Source organism: Carcharhinus amblyrhynchos, chromosome 10 (genome assembly GCF_965287045.1).
Source record: "Carcharhinus amblyrhynchos chromosome 10, sCarAmb.v2.hapA, whole genome shotgun sequence".
In the NCBI taxonomy this organism is placed as follows: domain Eukaryota; kingdom Metazoa; phylum Chordata; class Chondrichthyes; order Carcharhiniformes; family Carcharhinidae; genus Carcharhinus; species Carcharhinus amblyrhynchos.
Genome location: NC_137333.1, coordinates 103,963,559 through 103,979,234, shown reverse-complemented (window position 1 = coordinate 103,979,234; position 15,676 = coordinate 103,963,559). Strand labels below are relative to the sequence as shown.

Below are 15,676 nucleotides of genomic sequence, written 5' to 3'. Positions count from 1 at the left end.
TATGTTCAAGATAAAGATTTCTAGATATTAAAGGTATGATTTCATTTGATTTATTATTGTCACATGCATTGGAATACAGAAAAGTATTGTTTCTTGTGCACTATCAGACAAAACATATTGTTCATAGAGTACATAGAGGAGAAGGAAAGGAGAGTATGTAGAATGTGGTATTACAGCCATAAGTAGAGTGTGGAGAAAGATCAATTTCATGCAAAGTAGGTCCATTCAAAAATCTGATGGAAGCAGGGAAGAAGCTGTTCTTGAGTCGGTTGGTGCATGACCTTAGACTTTATATCTTTTTCCCGATGGACGAAGTTGAAAGAGAGAATGTCTGGGGTGCGTGAGGTCCTTGATTATGTTGGCTGCTTTTCGGAGGCAGCGGAAAGTGTAGACAGAGTCAATGGATGGGAGGCTGTTTGCGTGATGGATTGGGCTACATTCAGAAGAGGAGAGTGCAGGAAAATGATGTTAAGGTGAAAGGTCAGCCATGGTCTCATTGAACAGTGGGAAGGTTTAAGGGGCTGAATGGCCTACTCCCTGACCTCTGTTTCTACATTGTGCCAATGTTTCCCAATGGGGGTAAAAACATACACGAAAATATCAAACAAGCAAACATCAGAAACTTGTTCCATGGCGCTGCCTACGGGAAGGTGTGTGAGAATATGTATATGCATGCCAGTATGTGTGTGTATGTATGCCTCTGTGTGTGTGTGTGTGTGTGTGTGTGTGTGTGTGTGTGTGTGTGTGTGTGTGTGTGTGTGTGTGTGTGTGTGTGTGTGTGTGTATGCCTGTGTGTGTATATATGCATTCCCTGTGTGTGTGTGTGTGTGTGTGTGTGTGTATGTATGCCTGTGTGTGTGTGTGTATGTGCCTGTGTGTGTATATATGCATGCTTGTGTGTGTGTGTGTATACCTGTGTGTGTGTGTGTCTGTGTGCGCATGCCTGTGTGTGTGTGTATGTATGCCTGTGTGTATATATGCATGCCTCCGTGTGTGTGTGTGTGTGTGTGTGTGTGTGTGTGTATGCCTCTGTGTGTGTGTGTGTATGTATGTATGCCTGTGTGTATATATGCATGCCTTTGTGTGTGTGTGTGTGTGTGTGTGTTTGCATGCCTGTGTGTGTGTGTATGTATGCCTGTGTGTGTGTGTATGTATGCCTGTGTGTATATATGCATGCCTGTGTGTGTATGCCTCTGTGTGTGTGTGTGTGTGTGTGTGTGTGTATGCCTGTGTGTGTATATATGCATTCCCTGTGTGTGTGTATGTATGCCTGTGTGTGTATATATGCATGCCTGTATGTGTGTGTGTGTATATGCCTGTGTGTGTATATATGCATGCTTGTGTGTGTGTGTGTATGCCTGTGTGTGTATATATGCATGCTTGTGTGTGTGTGTGTACACATGCCTGTGTGTGTATATATGCATGTGTGTGTGCATGTGTGCGTGCATGCATCTGTTTACATGCGTGCATGTGTGTATGCATTCCTCATGTCCACTTTCCTGCCCTTTCCCCATAATCTTGATTCCCTTAGTGATCCAAAATCTACTTATCACAGCCTTAACTATGCACAAGGACTTTGCTCCCACAGCTGTCTGTGGTAAGGAGTTCCAAAGATTCACAACCCGCTGACAGAAGAAATTGTTCCTTATCTCAGTCTTAAGTTGGTTCTTTTTTATTCTAAGATTATGCCCTCTGGTCCTACACTTTTGTCTCAGCTTTATTCTGTCAAGCCCCCTAAGAATCTTATATCTGTCAGTCAGATCACCCCTCATTCTTCTAAACTCCAGTAGGCAGAGTCCCAACCTGTTTAACCTTTCCTCATAAGACAATCCCTCCATTCCAGTAGTGAACCTTCTCTGAACTTCCTCCAATGAAATTTTGGATGAGATTCTCTGGCCTCTGTGTGTTTCCCGGCAGTGAATGGTGGGCTAGTGGTGGGATTCCCTGGTCCCGCTGCTGTCAATGGGATTTCCCATTGATGTCACCCCCAGCTACCGTGAAACCTGTGGACAGGGGTGCGGCTCTAGTGGGACCAGAGAATCCCACTGGTATGAATGGCCAGAGAATTCTGGGCAATGTCTTTCTTTAAATTGAGGGTCCAGAACTGCTCCCAGTGCTCCAGATGTGATTTGACCAATACCTTGTACAGTTGCAGCAAGCCCGGGGGAATTTGTCAATTGGGATTTTGTGAAGTAGTCAGTTGTATGGAAATGACTAAAGTGCTTTATAGCTGACATTTGGCAGATTAGGAGAGATGGGTTGACTTCGGCATGTTTGCAAACTTTACGAATATTATACTTAAGATTATGGGCACGTTTGGGTGTGGCCCTGGAGCAGGTTTTATGTTTTTTGAGTTGACACACGAGATTCAGAAGGTCACGAAAGAGCCTGAGCTAACAGACAGGAAGTTACATACACCGAGTGTGAAGCTGACCCCAGCCTTAAGGGGAGAGGCAAGACGAGGGTTGGAGAAGTTTGGCTTACCGAGAGCGAGGAAGGAAAAGACCCAGTGTAGAACAACTGCTGTCTGCAATCGGCGACGCAATGGTACCCGTAGCGGGGCAAAGCTGATGCTCATCCTGACAGCCCCCAGGAGTTTATTTCAGCGCACAGGAGCCTGGAAGGAAATCGGTAAGACTGAGTCAGAGACGGGTGCAAAGTCTTCTTGCAAGTAGTGCCCTTTAAACAAGGCTTGTTACATGTTGCAAAAGAGCACGGCAGATAGCATTTTTAACTGCTATGTGGAGGGGGAGGGGCAGAGCCAAAGGTTAACTGAGATTGTCTTGCCTCCAGAGGCCAAATGTCACTTGACAGTTGATGGAAAAGTAGACGATCATTCTGGTAGGTGCATCGAAAATAAATATTATTCATTTTTGGGATGTGGGTGTCCAGCATTTATTGCCCATCCCTACCACGCAAAAAGGCGCTGGTAAGCCATCTTCCCAAAGTGCTGCTGTCCATGTGGTGTGGGTACATCCACAGTGCTGTTAGGGAGGGAGTTCTAGGGTTTTTCACAGTGAAGGAACAGTGATACCTTGGATAGCCTTAGTGGCCCACAGAACCACCACCCCTCCATCAAGTTTGAGGACTGAGGATGCATACACTGCGTGACCCCATGCGCTAACATCCCAGGGATGCAGGGCAGTGGACAGGTGCCAATGCAATAACACTTGTTGGATCAGAGCTGCCTATTGAGCTCTGTAACCTTTGCCCGTTGCATTGGGGCCAAACCTGTGTTACTACTCTCTTATTTAGAAGTGCATGGAAGTCATGGAGGGTGGGGGTGGTTTGGGTTGCCCCAGTGTCTGACTGTGTTTTCAGGAGTAAGGAGGAGTGACATGCAAAATACAAGGAGTGAGACCCCATCATCTTCTCCCTGTCGCCCCACTTGTTCCCCATAATATGATACCTGGGTCAGAATTGAGCTTACTAACAGGTTAATTGACTAATACATTACATTGCTCACCTTGCCCTGGTGGAAAGGCTTGAGTGTTCCCTTGGGGGCAGTATGGTGGCACAGTGGTTAGCACTGCTGCCTCACAGCACTTGGAAGTCGGGTTTAGTTCCTGGCTTGGGCCACTGTCTGTGGAAGTCTGCACATTCTCCCCGTGTCTGCATGGGTTCCCTCTGGGTGCTTTGGTTTCCTCCGACAGTCCAAAATGTGCACTGGTTAGGATGCATTGGCCATGCTAAATTCTCCATCAGTGTACCTGAACAGGCGCCGGAGTGTGGCGACCAGGGAATGTTCACAGTAACTTCATTGCAGTGTTAATGGAAGTCTACTTGCGACACTAATAAATAAACTTAAAAAAAAACTTTAAGCTGATCCAGAGAGCAATGCCATTAAAAGCCTTAAGCTCCTCATAGGGTCACCCATGACGATAAGGTTGGAGGGGAGGAGCCAGACATATTCCAATCCAAAAAATCGTCATTGGTGGATCAGGCAGAAGATGCTGGTGTGGTGTCAGTAGCTGCGATGGTGGATGAAGCCTGCAGCAGTAAGGAGCTCCCCAGTCATTGAGGCCCCCTTGCCACTGGAACTGGACCTACCCTCGGTCAAGGACCATGTATCTGCTCATGTTCAATAGCATTCCCACGTTAAAAGATGTCTTGCACCAGGCACCTACTGTTGTAAAGCGAAAGCTGATCCCCTCCTTCTGAGAACTGACACTGAAACACCCCAAAGAGGAATACCTCACCCGGTAACCTGTAAGTGTGTGTGAAGTGATGCGACCTGCTCTTCAGCACCTCCTAGTCATTAAATACAAAATAAATCCCTGACACTCTCTCTAAGATCAACACATAACAATTTATTTGTCTAACAAATTTACTAGACTATTAACAAGCTAAATAAATCTCTTCTAACTATTAACCATTCACAAATAAAGTAAGACTCTAATGGAATGCTGTTCTAATAAATACAGTTCCCACTCATTAACAAAAAGAGCATTTAATCATTCTCTAAATTGCAACCGGGTTTTGCATCTTCTGGAATATTCTGGGCCTTCTCTATTGGTTCTTCTGTCTGAAACTTCTTTTTCCTTTGGTACCTTTACTCTCTAGATGGTGCTTTCTCTAAGACATAGATGAAGCTTTGAGAGCCAATGATTATCTCTCTCTCTTGACAGCTGATAGGTCTGGCACGTAGTAGTTGCTCTCCACCTTTTGTCCCATTGCCAACTTATTTTATACCCGTGATGACGCATCAATATTTCCCAATCTAATAAGATTGGTCCTAGGCTGTCAAAACCATCAGATGTAAATTTAATAATTTCTTAGTATCTAAGTGCCTGATTCAAATTGATTGGCTAAATTTGAAAGCCTATTGTCTTGATAAAAAAACTGCTGCTTGGCCTTTTGATACTAATGTTTTAGTTTGGGTTCTCTGTGTACTTGCATTTTTTTAACTCTCTAAGCACAAAAAAAGCACCACCTTTTAATGGGACCACACAATGCTTTCCCCAATAGCATTTTACAATTTTACCATTTTTACAAACACACCTCCCAGTCTATAGTCACTCTACCCAACTTTGCAACACTATCTAGAAGTCCTTCCTGGAGGAATCGCCTGATTGAAGGGACACAATTCTTCAAGAACACCTAACAGAAAGGGGAGGTCTGGAAGAAGAGCCTGAGAAAGGAATCCCCGCGATCTTGAGTCCAAGGACCAATTCCAGATCTGCTGACATTCCAGCTCCCACGTCCACCCAGGAGTTTTAGTCTTTTCCAGGGCTGGTGACAAACTAGAGAAAATTTATACCAGTCTGTTGCCTCCTTCATGGTTTGGCTTTATCAACTGCTAAAAAAGGATTACGTTTGGGAGTGGACCACCCATCAAGACCTGGCTTTTAAGAGAATAAAGTAACAGCTTTCATTGTCACCAAAAGAGAAAATGCTGGAAAATCTCAGCAGGTCTGGCAGCATCTGTAAGGAGAGAATAAAGCTGATGTTTCGAGTCCAGATGACCCTTTATCAAAGCATTCAAAAAATCAGCTCTTTTCTCTCCTTACAGATGCTGCCAGACCTGCTGAGATTTTCCAACATTTTCTCTTTTGGTTTCAGATTCCAGCGTCCACGGTAATTTCCTTTAACTTACTTTCATTGCCAGATGTCTTAGCACATTATGATCCTAGGAAAGAGTTAATGCTAACCTGCTTACGGCATTGGGGTGGTATTAGCACATAGATAGCCAAATAGAGAGGAACACCCAATAGCTGATGTCGCCAGGATCTTGGCTGTAGTAGAAAGAACAAGCGCCCAGACTGAAGAAGAAGGGCTGGCGGTAATATTTAGAGTAAAACAATTTCATCAATACCTTGAGAGGTGGAAATTTGTGAATGTTGCCAATTACAAGCTGCTATTGGGACCACAAAGAGAGGTCAAAGCAGTGCCACTGATACATTGGCCCCCAGTCAATGGTGGGCTTTATTATTGGCCACCTACGACTATCACTTGGAACACTGCTTGGGAGGCTGCATGGCAAATGAAGTTGCCTTGAGTCAGCTGCCTTTAGCAGACACCCCATCAATGGTACCACAAGTAGAAGAGGCCATAACGACCATGGGTTTTCTGGATACCCTCCCAGTGGCTGCACATGACATCTGTCTTTGAAAGCAAAAGGACCCAATCCTTCCAAAAGTTAAACAATTAGTTGTCTCCATCATGGTAGAAGAGAACAGCTCGTGATAGAAGACGGAATACTGCTATAGGGGGCACGAGTGGTAGTTCTGAGTCAGAGCCACCGTGCCACATTGGATGGACTACATCATAGACACCGAGGAGTATCCAAAATGAAGAATGCTGGTCAGGAGCTATGTTTGGTGACCCGGAATGGATGCTGACATGGTGGCGTATGTGGGTTGGTGCCAGGAAGGACAGAAGTTGGAACCACCAGCTCCCCGATGCCAGTGGGAATGGTCGGGTAGACCGTGGACTCAGCTGCGCGTGGATTACGCGGACCCAGTCAGGGGCTCGATGTTTCTAGTCATTGTGGTCACCCACTCCAAGTGGATGGACGTCCATGGGATGTATTCAGCGACCCCAACGATAACAGTAGAGAAACTTCGCACCTACCTTTTGACGCATGGGATCCCGGAGGTGCTGGTCTCTGACGATGGGCCAGCCTTTGCCAGCTAGAAGTCCACCAGGTTCATGAAGTTGAATGGGATTTGACATATCACAATAGCATCATACTGTCCATCATTGAATGGCCTCGCGGAGAGAGCAATCCAGACTTCAAAAACTGTGTGAATAAAACAGTTGGCAACCTCAATGGACACTGAGCTCTCCCATTGGTTATTTGATTAAAGGACAACCCTCTCCCCCAAGACCCCCCACCCCGGTATGGGAAAAGTACCCACAGAATTGCTCTTTGGCAGATAACCCTGCACCAGATTAAGTTTGATCTTTCCAAGCTTTGGTGGGAGGGGAGGGGGAGGGGGGTGGGTTGTGGAGTGGAGGTGGGGATGGGGGGGCAGGTGAAAAGACAGCTGGAAGCCCAATGCAGAGGCCACGACAAAAGGAGCTAAGAAAGACAGTTGGAGGCTGATGAAAATGTTTCAGCAAAGAATAACGACAAGTGCCCTGTGTGGTTACCAGAATCAGTTGACTCTAGGCCAGGGCCGATATCCTCCAAAATACGCTAGGATGAGACCATCCAGAAAAAACATCTGGGCCAGGTCCAGGCTTGAAATCACAGTTTGTCCAGGAGCCAACTATACTCAGGAGATTCCTCCCAGACCAGTCTCCTCTGGCTGTCTGTCACTCGTAATTAGAGCTTCGGAGTTCAAACTGGACACTGCCGTGGCAATCCTTTGCCTCCCGAGGAAGAGTGAACCAGAACTCTGGCATTAAGCGATAAGTGCCTGTTCCTTGCACCCAGCCCACATTGGACACTGCATTGGAGGAACTAGACCCAGTGCTGCTGAAACATCGCAAGAGACCTATGATGGATGAGGTTTCTTGGATTTAAGAGGGGGAGGGTATAATTACCTCAATGAGGCCCATGAGGTGGATCTCTTGGAGTATGAGCTCCCTGGTTGAGGTACTGATTGCCCGCCCAATTAGTGAGTCTCACTTGTGTATATGATGAGGGGTACCAGGGCTACTAACACTCAGGATTCTGACTTTGTACCAGAATCGCTCTCAGGAGTGGAGCCAAGTTTGTAAATAATGGTTATTTGGTGAAGGGACACCGGCCTCTGAGGGGTTATTTCACTCACCGCTGTCTTAAATGGGAGGCCTCTTATTTTTAAACAATGGATGGCATTTTCCAGCCCTTCCCACTGGTGGGATTTTCCGTTCCTGCTGAAGGTGCCTGCCCCACCCTCCCCCCACACCCACCCCGCAGCAGGTTCCCAGTGATGGGATGGGTAAACCATGCAAAATGCTGTAGACATCAGCAGGACTGGAAGATCCCGCTGGTAGCCAATGGCGAGCTGCTTCCGCTGACGGAAATCCCACCCCATGTCTCCAAGTTCCAGATTCCACCCCCCGGAACCATCCCCCTGGTCACCACCCAGCTGAGACCCCTCGGGATCTTATACATTTCAGTAAGATTCATCTCTCATTCTTTTCAGTTCAAATGGGTATAGGCCCAACCTGTTGATTGGTTGTAAAGTTTTTTGGGATGTCCTGAGGTTGTGGAATGTGTTTTTTTTTAGTTAGCTGCATTGTTTAGCTGAGCCATCAGAGGGAGCTATTTGCTTCATTTATAAATTGGGACCTTCTCCACAGATCGGATGATCTGATCTAATGAACGCTCCTCATGTTTATGCCCACCTCCAGAGCTTTACTATTTAATGATAAATTCACAGAATATCTACAGTGCAGAAGGAGGCCATTCAGCCCATCGAATCTGCACTGACAACAATGCCCCACCCAAACCCTATCCCTGTAACCCCAAGTATTTACCCCTAGCTAGTCCCTCTGACAGTAAGGGTCAACTTTGCATGACAATCAACCTAACCTGCACATCTTTGGAGCGTGAGAGGAAATCGGAGCACCTGGAGGAAACCCATGCAGACACAGGGAGAATGTACAAACTCCACACAGTGACCCAAACCAGGAATCGAACCCGGGTCCCTATCGCTGTGAGGCAGCAGTACTAACCACTGTGCCACCATGGGTTTAAAGTGTTTGGAACAGTCCCAACGTTGTGAAAGGTGTGTCCTTCATATAAATGCAAATCTTCCTATTCTTCTTTCGTATATTTTGCCAGTGACCTGGATTTTTGTTCTTTCAAAGGATGTGGGTGTCACTGGTGAGGCTGGCATTTGTTGCCCATCACTAATTGCCTCTTGAAAAGTTGGTGATGGGCCGCCTTCTTGAAATGCTACAGTCTATGTGGTGTAGGTACACTCACAGTGCTGTTAGGAAGGGGGTTCTGTGATCCAGTGCCAGTGAAGGAACGGCAGTATATTTTCTGGACAGGATCACTGCCATTTTTAATGGCCTCCTCTGGGTCTTATCATTGTCACCATTTGTGCATTCATTATTGTCTCTGTACCTCATCAAGCAGTGTTTGAGCAAGCAGCTCATTCATTGACCCACTGACCTCTCTGGCGTCTTTATTGATTCTCTCCCTCACTCACCACCCTCCACCACACACTCACTCACACACTCACTCACACTCACACTCACTCACAAACACTCACTGTCACACACGCACACACACACTCACTCACAAACACTCACTCTCACACACGCACACACACACTCACACACACACACGCACACACACACATACCCACAGACAAATGCATACACATGCAGACACAAACACATACATGCAGACACCCACACCCACACGCACTCACACACACACAAACACACACAGACACACACATGCACACACACACACACACACACCGCAACCCGACACGACTACCCTCCCAGTTCCTCGAGTGCTAAGGGGCAATTTATCATGGCCAATCAACCTAACCCACACTATCTCAGGGGAAGTTCGATCCCAGCTGTCCTGTGTAATGTTTATCACTCGGTGGAAAAAGAGAACACAGTTTGTTTAATTATTATCAGGTGGGAGCCTGTGTGCACCCAATGGCATCTTGACTGACAACAACAGCCTGCATTAATATAGAACCCTGAATGTTGGCAAATGTATCAAGATGCTTCAAGCAAAATTTGGGGCAACTCGGTGGCACAGTGGTTAGCACTGCTCCAGGGACGCTGGTTCAATTCTGGATTTGGATCACTTTCTGTATGCAGTTTGCACATTCTCCCCATGTTTGCATGGTTTTGCTCCAGGTGCTCCCATTTCCTCCCACAATCCAAAGATGTGTGCGGGTTAGGTTGATTGGGTGTGCTAAACTTCCCCTTAGTGTCAGGGGAATTGTAAAGTAAATATGTAGAGTTATGGAGATAGGGCCTGGGTGGATTGGTCGTCAGTGCAGACTCGATGGGCCAAATGGTCTCCTTCTGCACTGCAGGAATTCTTTCTATGTTTCAGCAGCTTAGTTCAAAAGGTTAGGTTTTAAGGAGCAATTTGAACCCTAAAAGAGGGGGGTGGGAGTAACCCACATGGCCCATTGATCTGCTCCACCATTTGATACAATCTTGGGCTTTAACTCTGCATTTCTGCCATTCTCTTATAATTCGCTGAGAAACCAAGGCCAGGATTATACAGCATCGCCCCGGCCTGGCTCCTGCTATTTACACTGACTTCAGCAACAATATCACCTCCTAAGCAGGAAGGATCACAAAATCCTGGTCCAAAAATCTGCCCACCCCAATCTTAAATGTCTTCAACAATGCAGCATCCGCAACTCTCAGGGGGCTGAAGAACTACAAAGGTTCGTAGAATCATAGATCAGCTAGATAGTCAATATCTTTTCCCAAATGAGGGGGTATCTAAGACTAGAGGTCATAGGTTTAAGGTGAGAGGGGAGAGATACGAAAGTGTCCAGAGGGGCAATTCTTTCACGCAGAGGGTGGTGAGTGTCTGGAACAAGTTGCCAGAGGCAGTAGTAGAGGTGGGTACAATTTTGTCTTTTAAAAAGCATTTAGACAATGACATGGGTAAGATGGGTATAAAGGGATATGGGCCCAATGCAAACAATTGGGGACCAGCTTAGTGGTTAAAAAGAAGTAGCGGCATGGACAAGTTGGGCTGAAGGGCCTGTTTCCATGCTATAAACGTCTATGACTCTTTGACATAGAATCGCTACTGTGCAGAAGGAGGCCATTTGGCCCATCAACTCTGCCCTGACTCTCTGACCAAGTATGTTACCCAAGCCCCTTTCCCTCATGCTATCCCTGTAACCTTACACATTTACTGTGGCTAATTCCTCTAACATAAGGGGACACTAAGTGGCAATTTAGCATGGCCAATCCACCTAATCTGCACATCGTTGGATTGTGGGAGGAAACCGGAGCACTCGGAGGAAACTTCACCATGTTTTGAATGAGGAAATTCCATCTCATTCCAGTCCTGAATGAAGAGGGAGAGGCAGAGAGGTTTAGGGAGTGAATTCCAGAGACTGGGACATGAGCAGCTGAAGGCACGGTCACCAATTATTACAACAATGGCTGTCTTTCCATTTCAAAAGTACAACACTGGCTGTAAGATGCAATGGGACAGCCTGATAGGCGCTACAGAAATACAACCCTTCAAAGGTTAGTGAGTGTGACACACCAGAAATATGATTAATTTTCTTTGCATACGCTGGCGTGGATATGTAGGATTTTTTTCCACTGCAGAAATATCACTTTTGCTTTAGTTTCTGAAGTTTGAGAGTTAGTTATGGCTTTACGATGGCACATGTCGCAACAGGAACACACAGTTTCACAATGATACTGCACCATTTTTGATTTGATTTTGATTTGATTTATTATTGTCACATATATTAACATAGCGTGAAGAGAATTGTCTCTTGCGCACTATACAGACAAAGCATACTGTTCATACAGAAGGAGAGGAGAGAGTAGTGTTAAACTCATAGCTAGGGTGTAGAGAAAGATCAATTTAATGCACGGTAGGTCCATTCAAAACTCTGACAGCAGCAGGGAAGAAGCTGTTCTTGAGTCAGCTGGTACGTGACCTCAGACTTTTTTAACTTCCTCCCGATGGAAGAAGGTGGAAGAGAGAATGTGCGGGGTATGTGGGGTCCTTGATTATGCTGGCTGCTTTTCCGAGGCAGCGGGAAGTGTAGACAGAGTCAAGTTTCACCATGGTGCTGTGTCATTTTTGGCATCTTATCCAAAGCAGGGAAGCATGAATTTGGATCCAGCCTCACAGTTTCTGAAGTGTTGCTCCGACATCAGCAGAAAGTGTTGTACGGGGTGGGGGAATCCTGTTCGACCCAGACAGCAAAACAAATACCCTTTTATAAAGCCACAAGGCAAACGCTAAGCGGCTGCGACAGATGCAGTTGAATAATTCAATACTCAGATGTCCGGGCTGGATTAGAAGCATGAGGTGTCAGCCCACAAAGCCTGAGGGACCGGGGAATGCTTGAAATATTGCGGAGAAGGCTGAGAGGAAGGATGATAAATGAATGGTGTGCGCTCCGTAAGAAAGGAAGGAATTACATTTGCATGCAAACTTCCGTGGTCAAATTAGCACCAGAAAGAAGCCATAACAACAGGAACTTGTATTTATTACAATGTTTGATGTAATAAAACATCCCAGGGCATCTCACAGGAATATTAAACAAAAGTATGACACCGAGCCACATGGCAGATATTGGGCAGAATTTATTGGTCCAAGGAGTACTTGGCTGGAAAACGCACAGCAGGTCATTCGAAATTCAATTGGCAGAAGGTGTTGGAAAACTCAATGGGCCATTGGCTGGCGGCAGGATCTTCCAGTCCTGCTACATGATCCCGCCTTCCCCCCACCCTCCCAGCCACAGGTTCCCTATTGATGACAGTGGGTCCTGAAGATTCCACTGCTGCCTCCCACTGCCTAGAAACACGCCCCGGAGGCGGGGGGGGGGGGGGTGGAGGCTGTAAAGCACGCCGATTATGTCAAATGACCAAAGGCTTGTCAAAGAGACCGGCTTGGAGAAGCTTCTAGCGAGGTGTCGAGTGGGAATTCCAGAACTTAGGCAGGAGAAGGCATGGCCACCAATGGTGGAGCCATCGAAACGGCAGATGAGACAGCCAGCATGTGATGTGAGGAGATTAGAAGAAGAAACACTTGCATTCACTTAGCGCCTTTCCTGAGCACTAATGTGTCACGGTGCTTACTGGCTGAGAAAGTGCTTGTTCGAAGTGTAGCCTTTGTTGCAAAGCAAGCTCTCACAAACAGCTACTTGTGTGATGTTAATTGAGTGATAAGTACTGCAGTGCACTCAGTAGTTGGTACACACTGCTGCCAACTGATCCATAACTGGCACGGTTAGTGTTTGAAAACTAAGAAATGGGGGTGAGGCTTTTATAAGATTTGAAAACCATACAGACGCTATGACAACGGATGAATGAACACCGCTCGACAATCACCAGGCAGGAGTGTTCCCTTCCAGTTGGGGAACACTTCAGCAGTCACGGGCATTCAGCCTCTGATCTTCGGGTAAGTGTTCTCCAAAGCAGCCTTCAAGACAAACAACAACACAGAATCGCTGAGCAGAAACTGATAGCAAAGTTCCGCACACATGAGGATGGCCTCAACTCAGATCTTGGTTTCATGTCACACTGTCTGTAACCCCCACAATATTGCCTGGGCTTGCAAGATCCTACTAACTCTTCCTGGCTTGAGACAATTCACACCTCTTTAACCTGTGATTATCCCTCTCTCCACTTGCACTGTTTGTAGGAACAAAGAGCAAAGAAAATTACAGCACAGGAACAGGCCCTTCAGCCCTCCAAGCCTGCACCAACCATGCAGCCCAGCTTAACTAAAACTACCTACCCTTCTGGGGACCACATCCCTCTATTCCCATCCTATTCATATATTTGTCAAGATGCCTCTTAAAACTCACTATTGTATTCGCTTCCACTACCTGCCCCGGCAGGATCCCACTACCCTCTGTGTAAAAAGCCTGCCTCGTACATCTCCTTTAAGCCTTGCCCCTCACACCTTAAACCTGTACCCTCTAGTGGGAAAAAGCTCCTGACTATCCACTCTGTCCGTGCCTCTCATAATCTTGTACACTTCTATAAGGTCGCCCCTGAACCTCTGTCGTTCCAGTGAGAACAAACCAAGTTTCTCCAACCTCTCCTCATAGCCAATGCCCTCCATGCCAGGCAACATATTTGTAAATCTTTTCTGTATACCCTCTCCAAAGCCTCCACATCCTTCTGGTAGTGTGGCGACCAGAATTGAACACTACTTTCCAAGTGCGGCCTCACTAAGGTTCTATAAAGCTGCAACACAACTTGCCACTTTTTAAACTCAATGCCCCAGCCAATGAAGGCAAGCATGCCGTATGCCTTCTTGACTACCTTCTCCATCTGCGTTGCCACTTTCAGTGACCTGTGTACCTGTACACCCAGATCTCTCTGCCTATCAATACCCTTAAGGGTTCTGCCATTTCCTATCTGTATTAGACCTTCCAAAATGTATTACCTCACATTTGTCCTGAGTCTCTGTATGGTGTACCTATAGAGACTTGATTACCTGTAAAGACTCACATTTCAACCATTCTTCACATTCCAATCTGTAATTTACTTACAATTGTGTCTTTAGCTCTATAGGCCATGTTTGTGAAACCTACTTCCAGTCACCTGATGAAAGAGCAGCGCTCCAAAAGCTCGTGATTCCAAGCAAACCTGTTGGACTTTAACCTGGTGTTGTGAGACTTCTTACTGTGCCCATCCCAATCCAACGCCCGCATCTCCACCTCGAGATTTAAAAAAGCCTTGATAATCCCATCGTACCAAACATTCTTAATTCTATTCAATCTCTTCTAAGTTCTTCATCATATTTCTTCCTCAGTGGATTCCTATATCATCAATTTTGTGGATTTTTGCCTTTCATGGAATTCTGGGGTTGGTGTTCTGATTTTTAAAAATTCTTTCATGGGTTTATGGGTATCGTTGGATAGGCCAGCATTTATTGTCCATTGAGAAGGCGGTGGTGAACTGCCCTCTTGAACTGCTGCAGTCCATGTGCTGTAGGTAGACTTACAATGCTGCTAGGAAGGGAGTTCCAGAATTTTGACCCAGCGACAGTGATGGAACGGTGATATATTTCCAGGTCAGGATGGTGAGTGTTTTGGAGGGGAAACCTCAGCTGATGGTGTTCCCAGGTATCTGCTGCCCATGTCCTTTACATAAGAACATAAGAACATAAGAAAGAGGAGCAGGAGTAGGCCAACTAGCCCTTCAAGCCTGCCCTGCCATTCAATAAGATCATGGCTGATCTGTCTTGGCTCAGCTCCACTTTCCTGCCCTCTCCCCATAACCCTTAATCCCCTCGCTTATCAAAAACCCGTCAACCCGCGTCTTAAAAATACTTAGCGAGGTAGCCTCCACCTCTTCAACGGGCAGAGAGTTCCAGAGATTCACCACCCTTTGAGTGAAGAAGTTCCTCCTCAACTCTGTTCTAAACCGCCCCCCCCTTTACCTTGAGGCTGTGCCCCCTAGTCCTACTATCCTTTCTGAGCGGGAAGAGTCTCTCCACCTCTATCCTATCCATCCCATTCATCATCTTATACGTCTCAATGAGATCTCCCCTCGTTCTTCTAAACTCTAACGAGTACAAGCCTAATTTATTCAGCCTCTCCTCATAGCTCAACCCCCTCAACTCCGGCGTCAGCCTAGTAAACCTCCTCTGCACTCCCTCCAAGGCCAAAATATCCTTGCAAGATGTTGCAGGTTTGGAAGGTGTTATCTAAGGAGCCTTGGCAAGTTGTTGTAATGCATCTTGTAGATGGTACACACTGCTGCCACTGTGCATTGATAGTGGAGAGAATGAATGTTTATCTTGGATGGATGTTAAGCTTCTTGAGTGTTGTTGGAGCCGTACCCATCCAGGCTAGTAGGGAGTTTTGCATCATACTCTTGATTTGTGCCTTGTAGTTGGTGGAAGGCTTTGGGGAAGTGAGAGGTGAGTTATTCACCATAGGATTCCTGGACTCTGACCTGCTCTTGTAGCCACGGTATTTATATGGCTGAGTCCAGTCCAGATTCTGGTCAATGGTAACCCTCAGGATGTTTATAGTGGGGGATTCAGCGATGATGCCATTGAATGTCAAGAGGTGATGGTTAACATCTC

The 15,676-nt window shown here is 46.3% G+C and overlaps 1 protein-coding gene across 1 annotated transcript in view; it reads right to left on the bottom strand.

The window, feature by feature from the left end:
* mogat2 (monoacylglycerol O-acyltransferase 2) overlaps window positions 1-2,578 on the bottom strand; it is a 40,350-nt gene extending 37,772 nt beyond the window's left edge. Inside the window, exon 1 of the mRNA XM_080197987.1 lies at window positions 2,485-2,578. Within this exon, the coding sequence (XP_080054113.1) occupies window positions 2,485-2,578 (94 nt within the window). The remainder of the gene's footprint in view (window positions 1-2,484) is intronic.
* Between the last annotated feature and the right edge of the window lie 13,098 nt (window positions 2,579-15,676).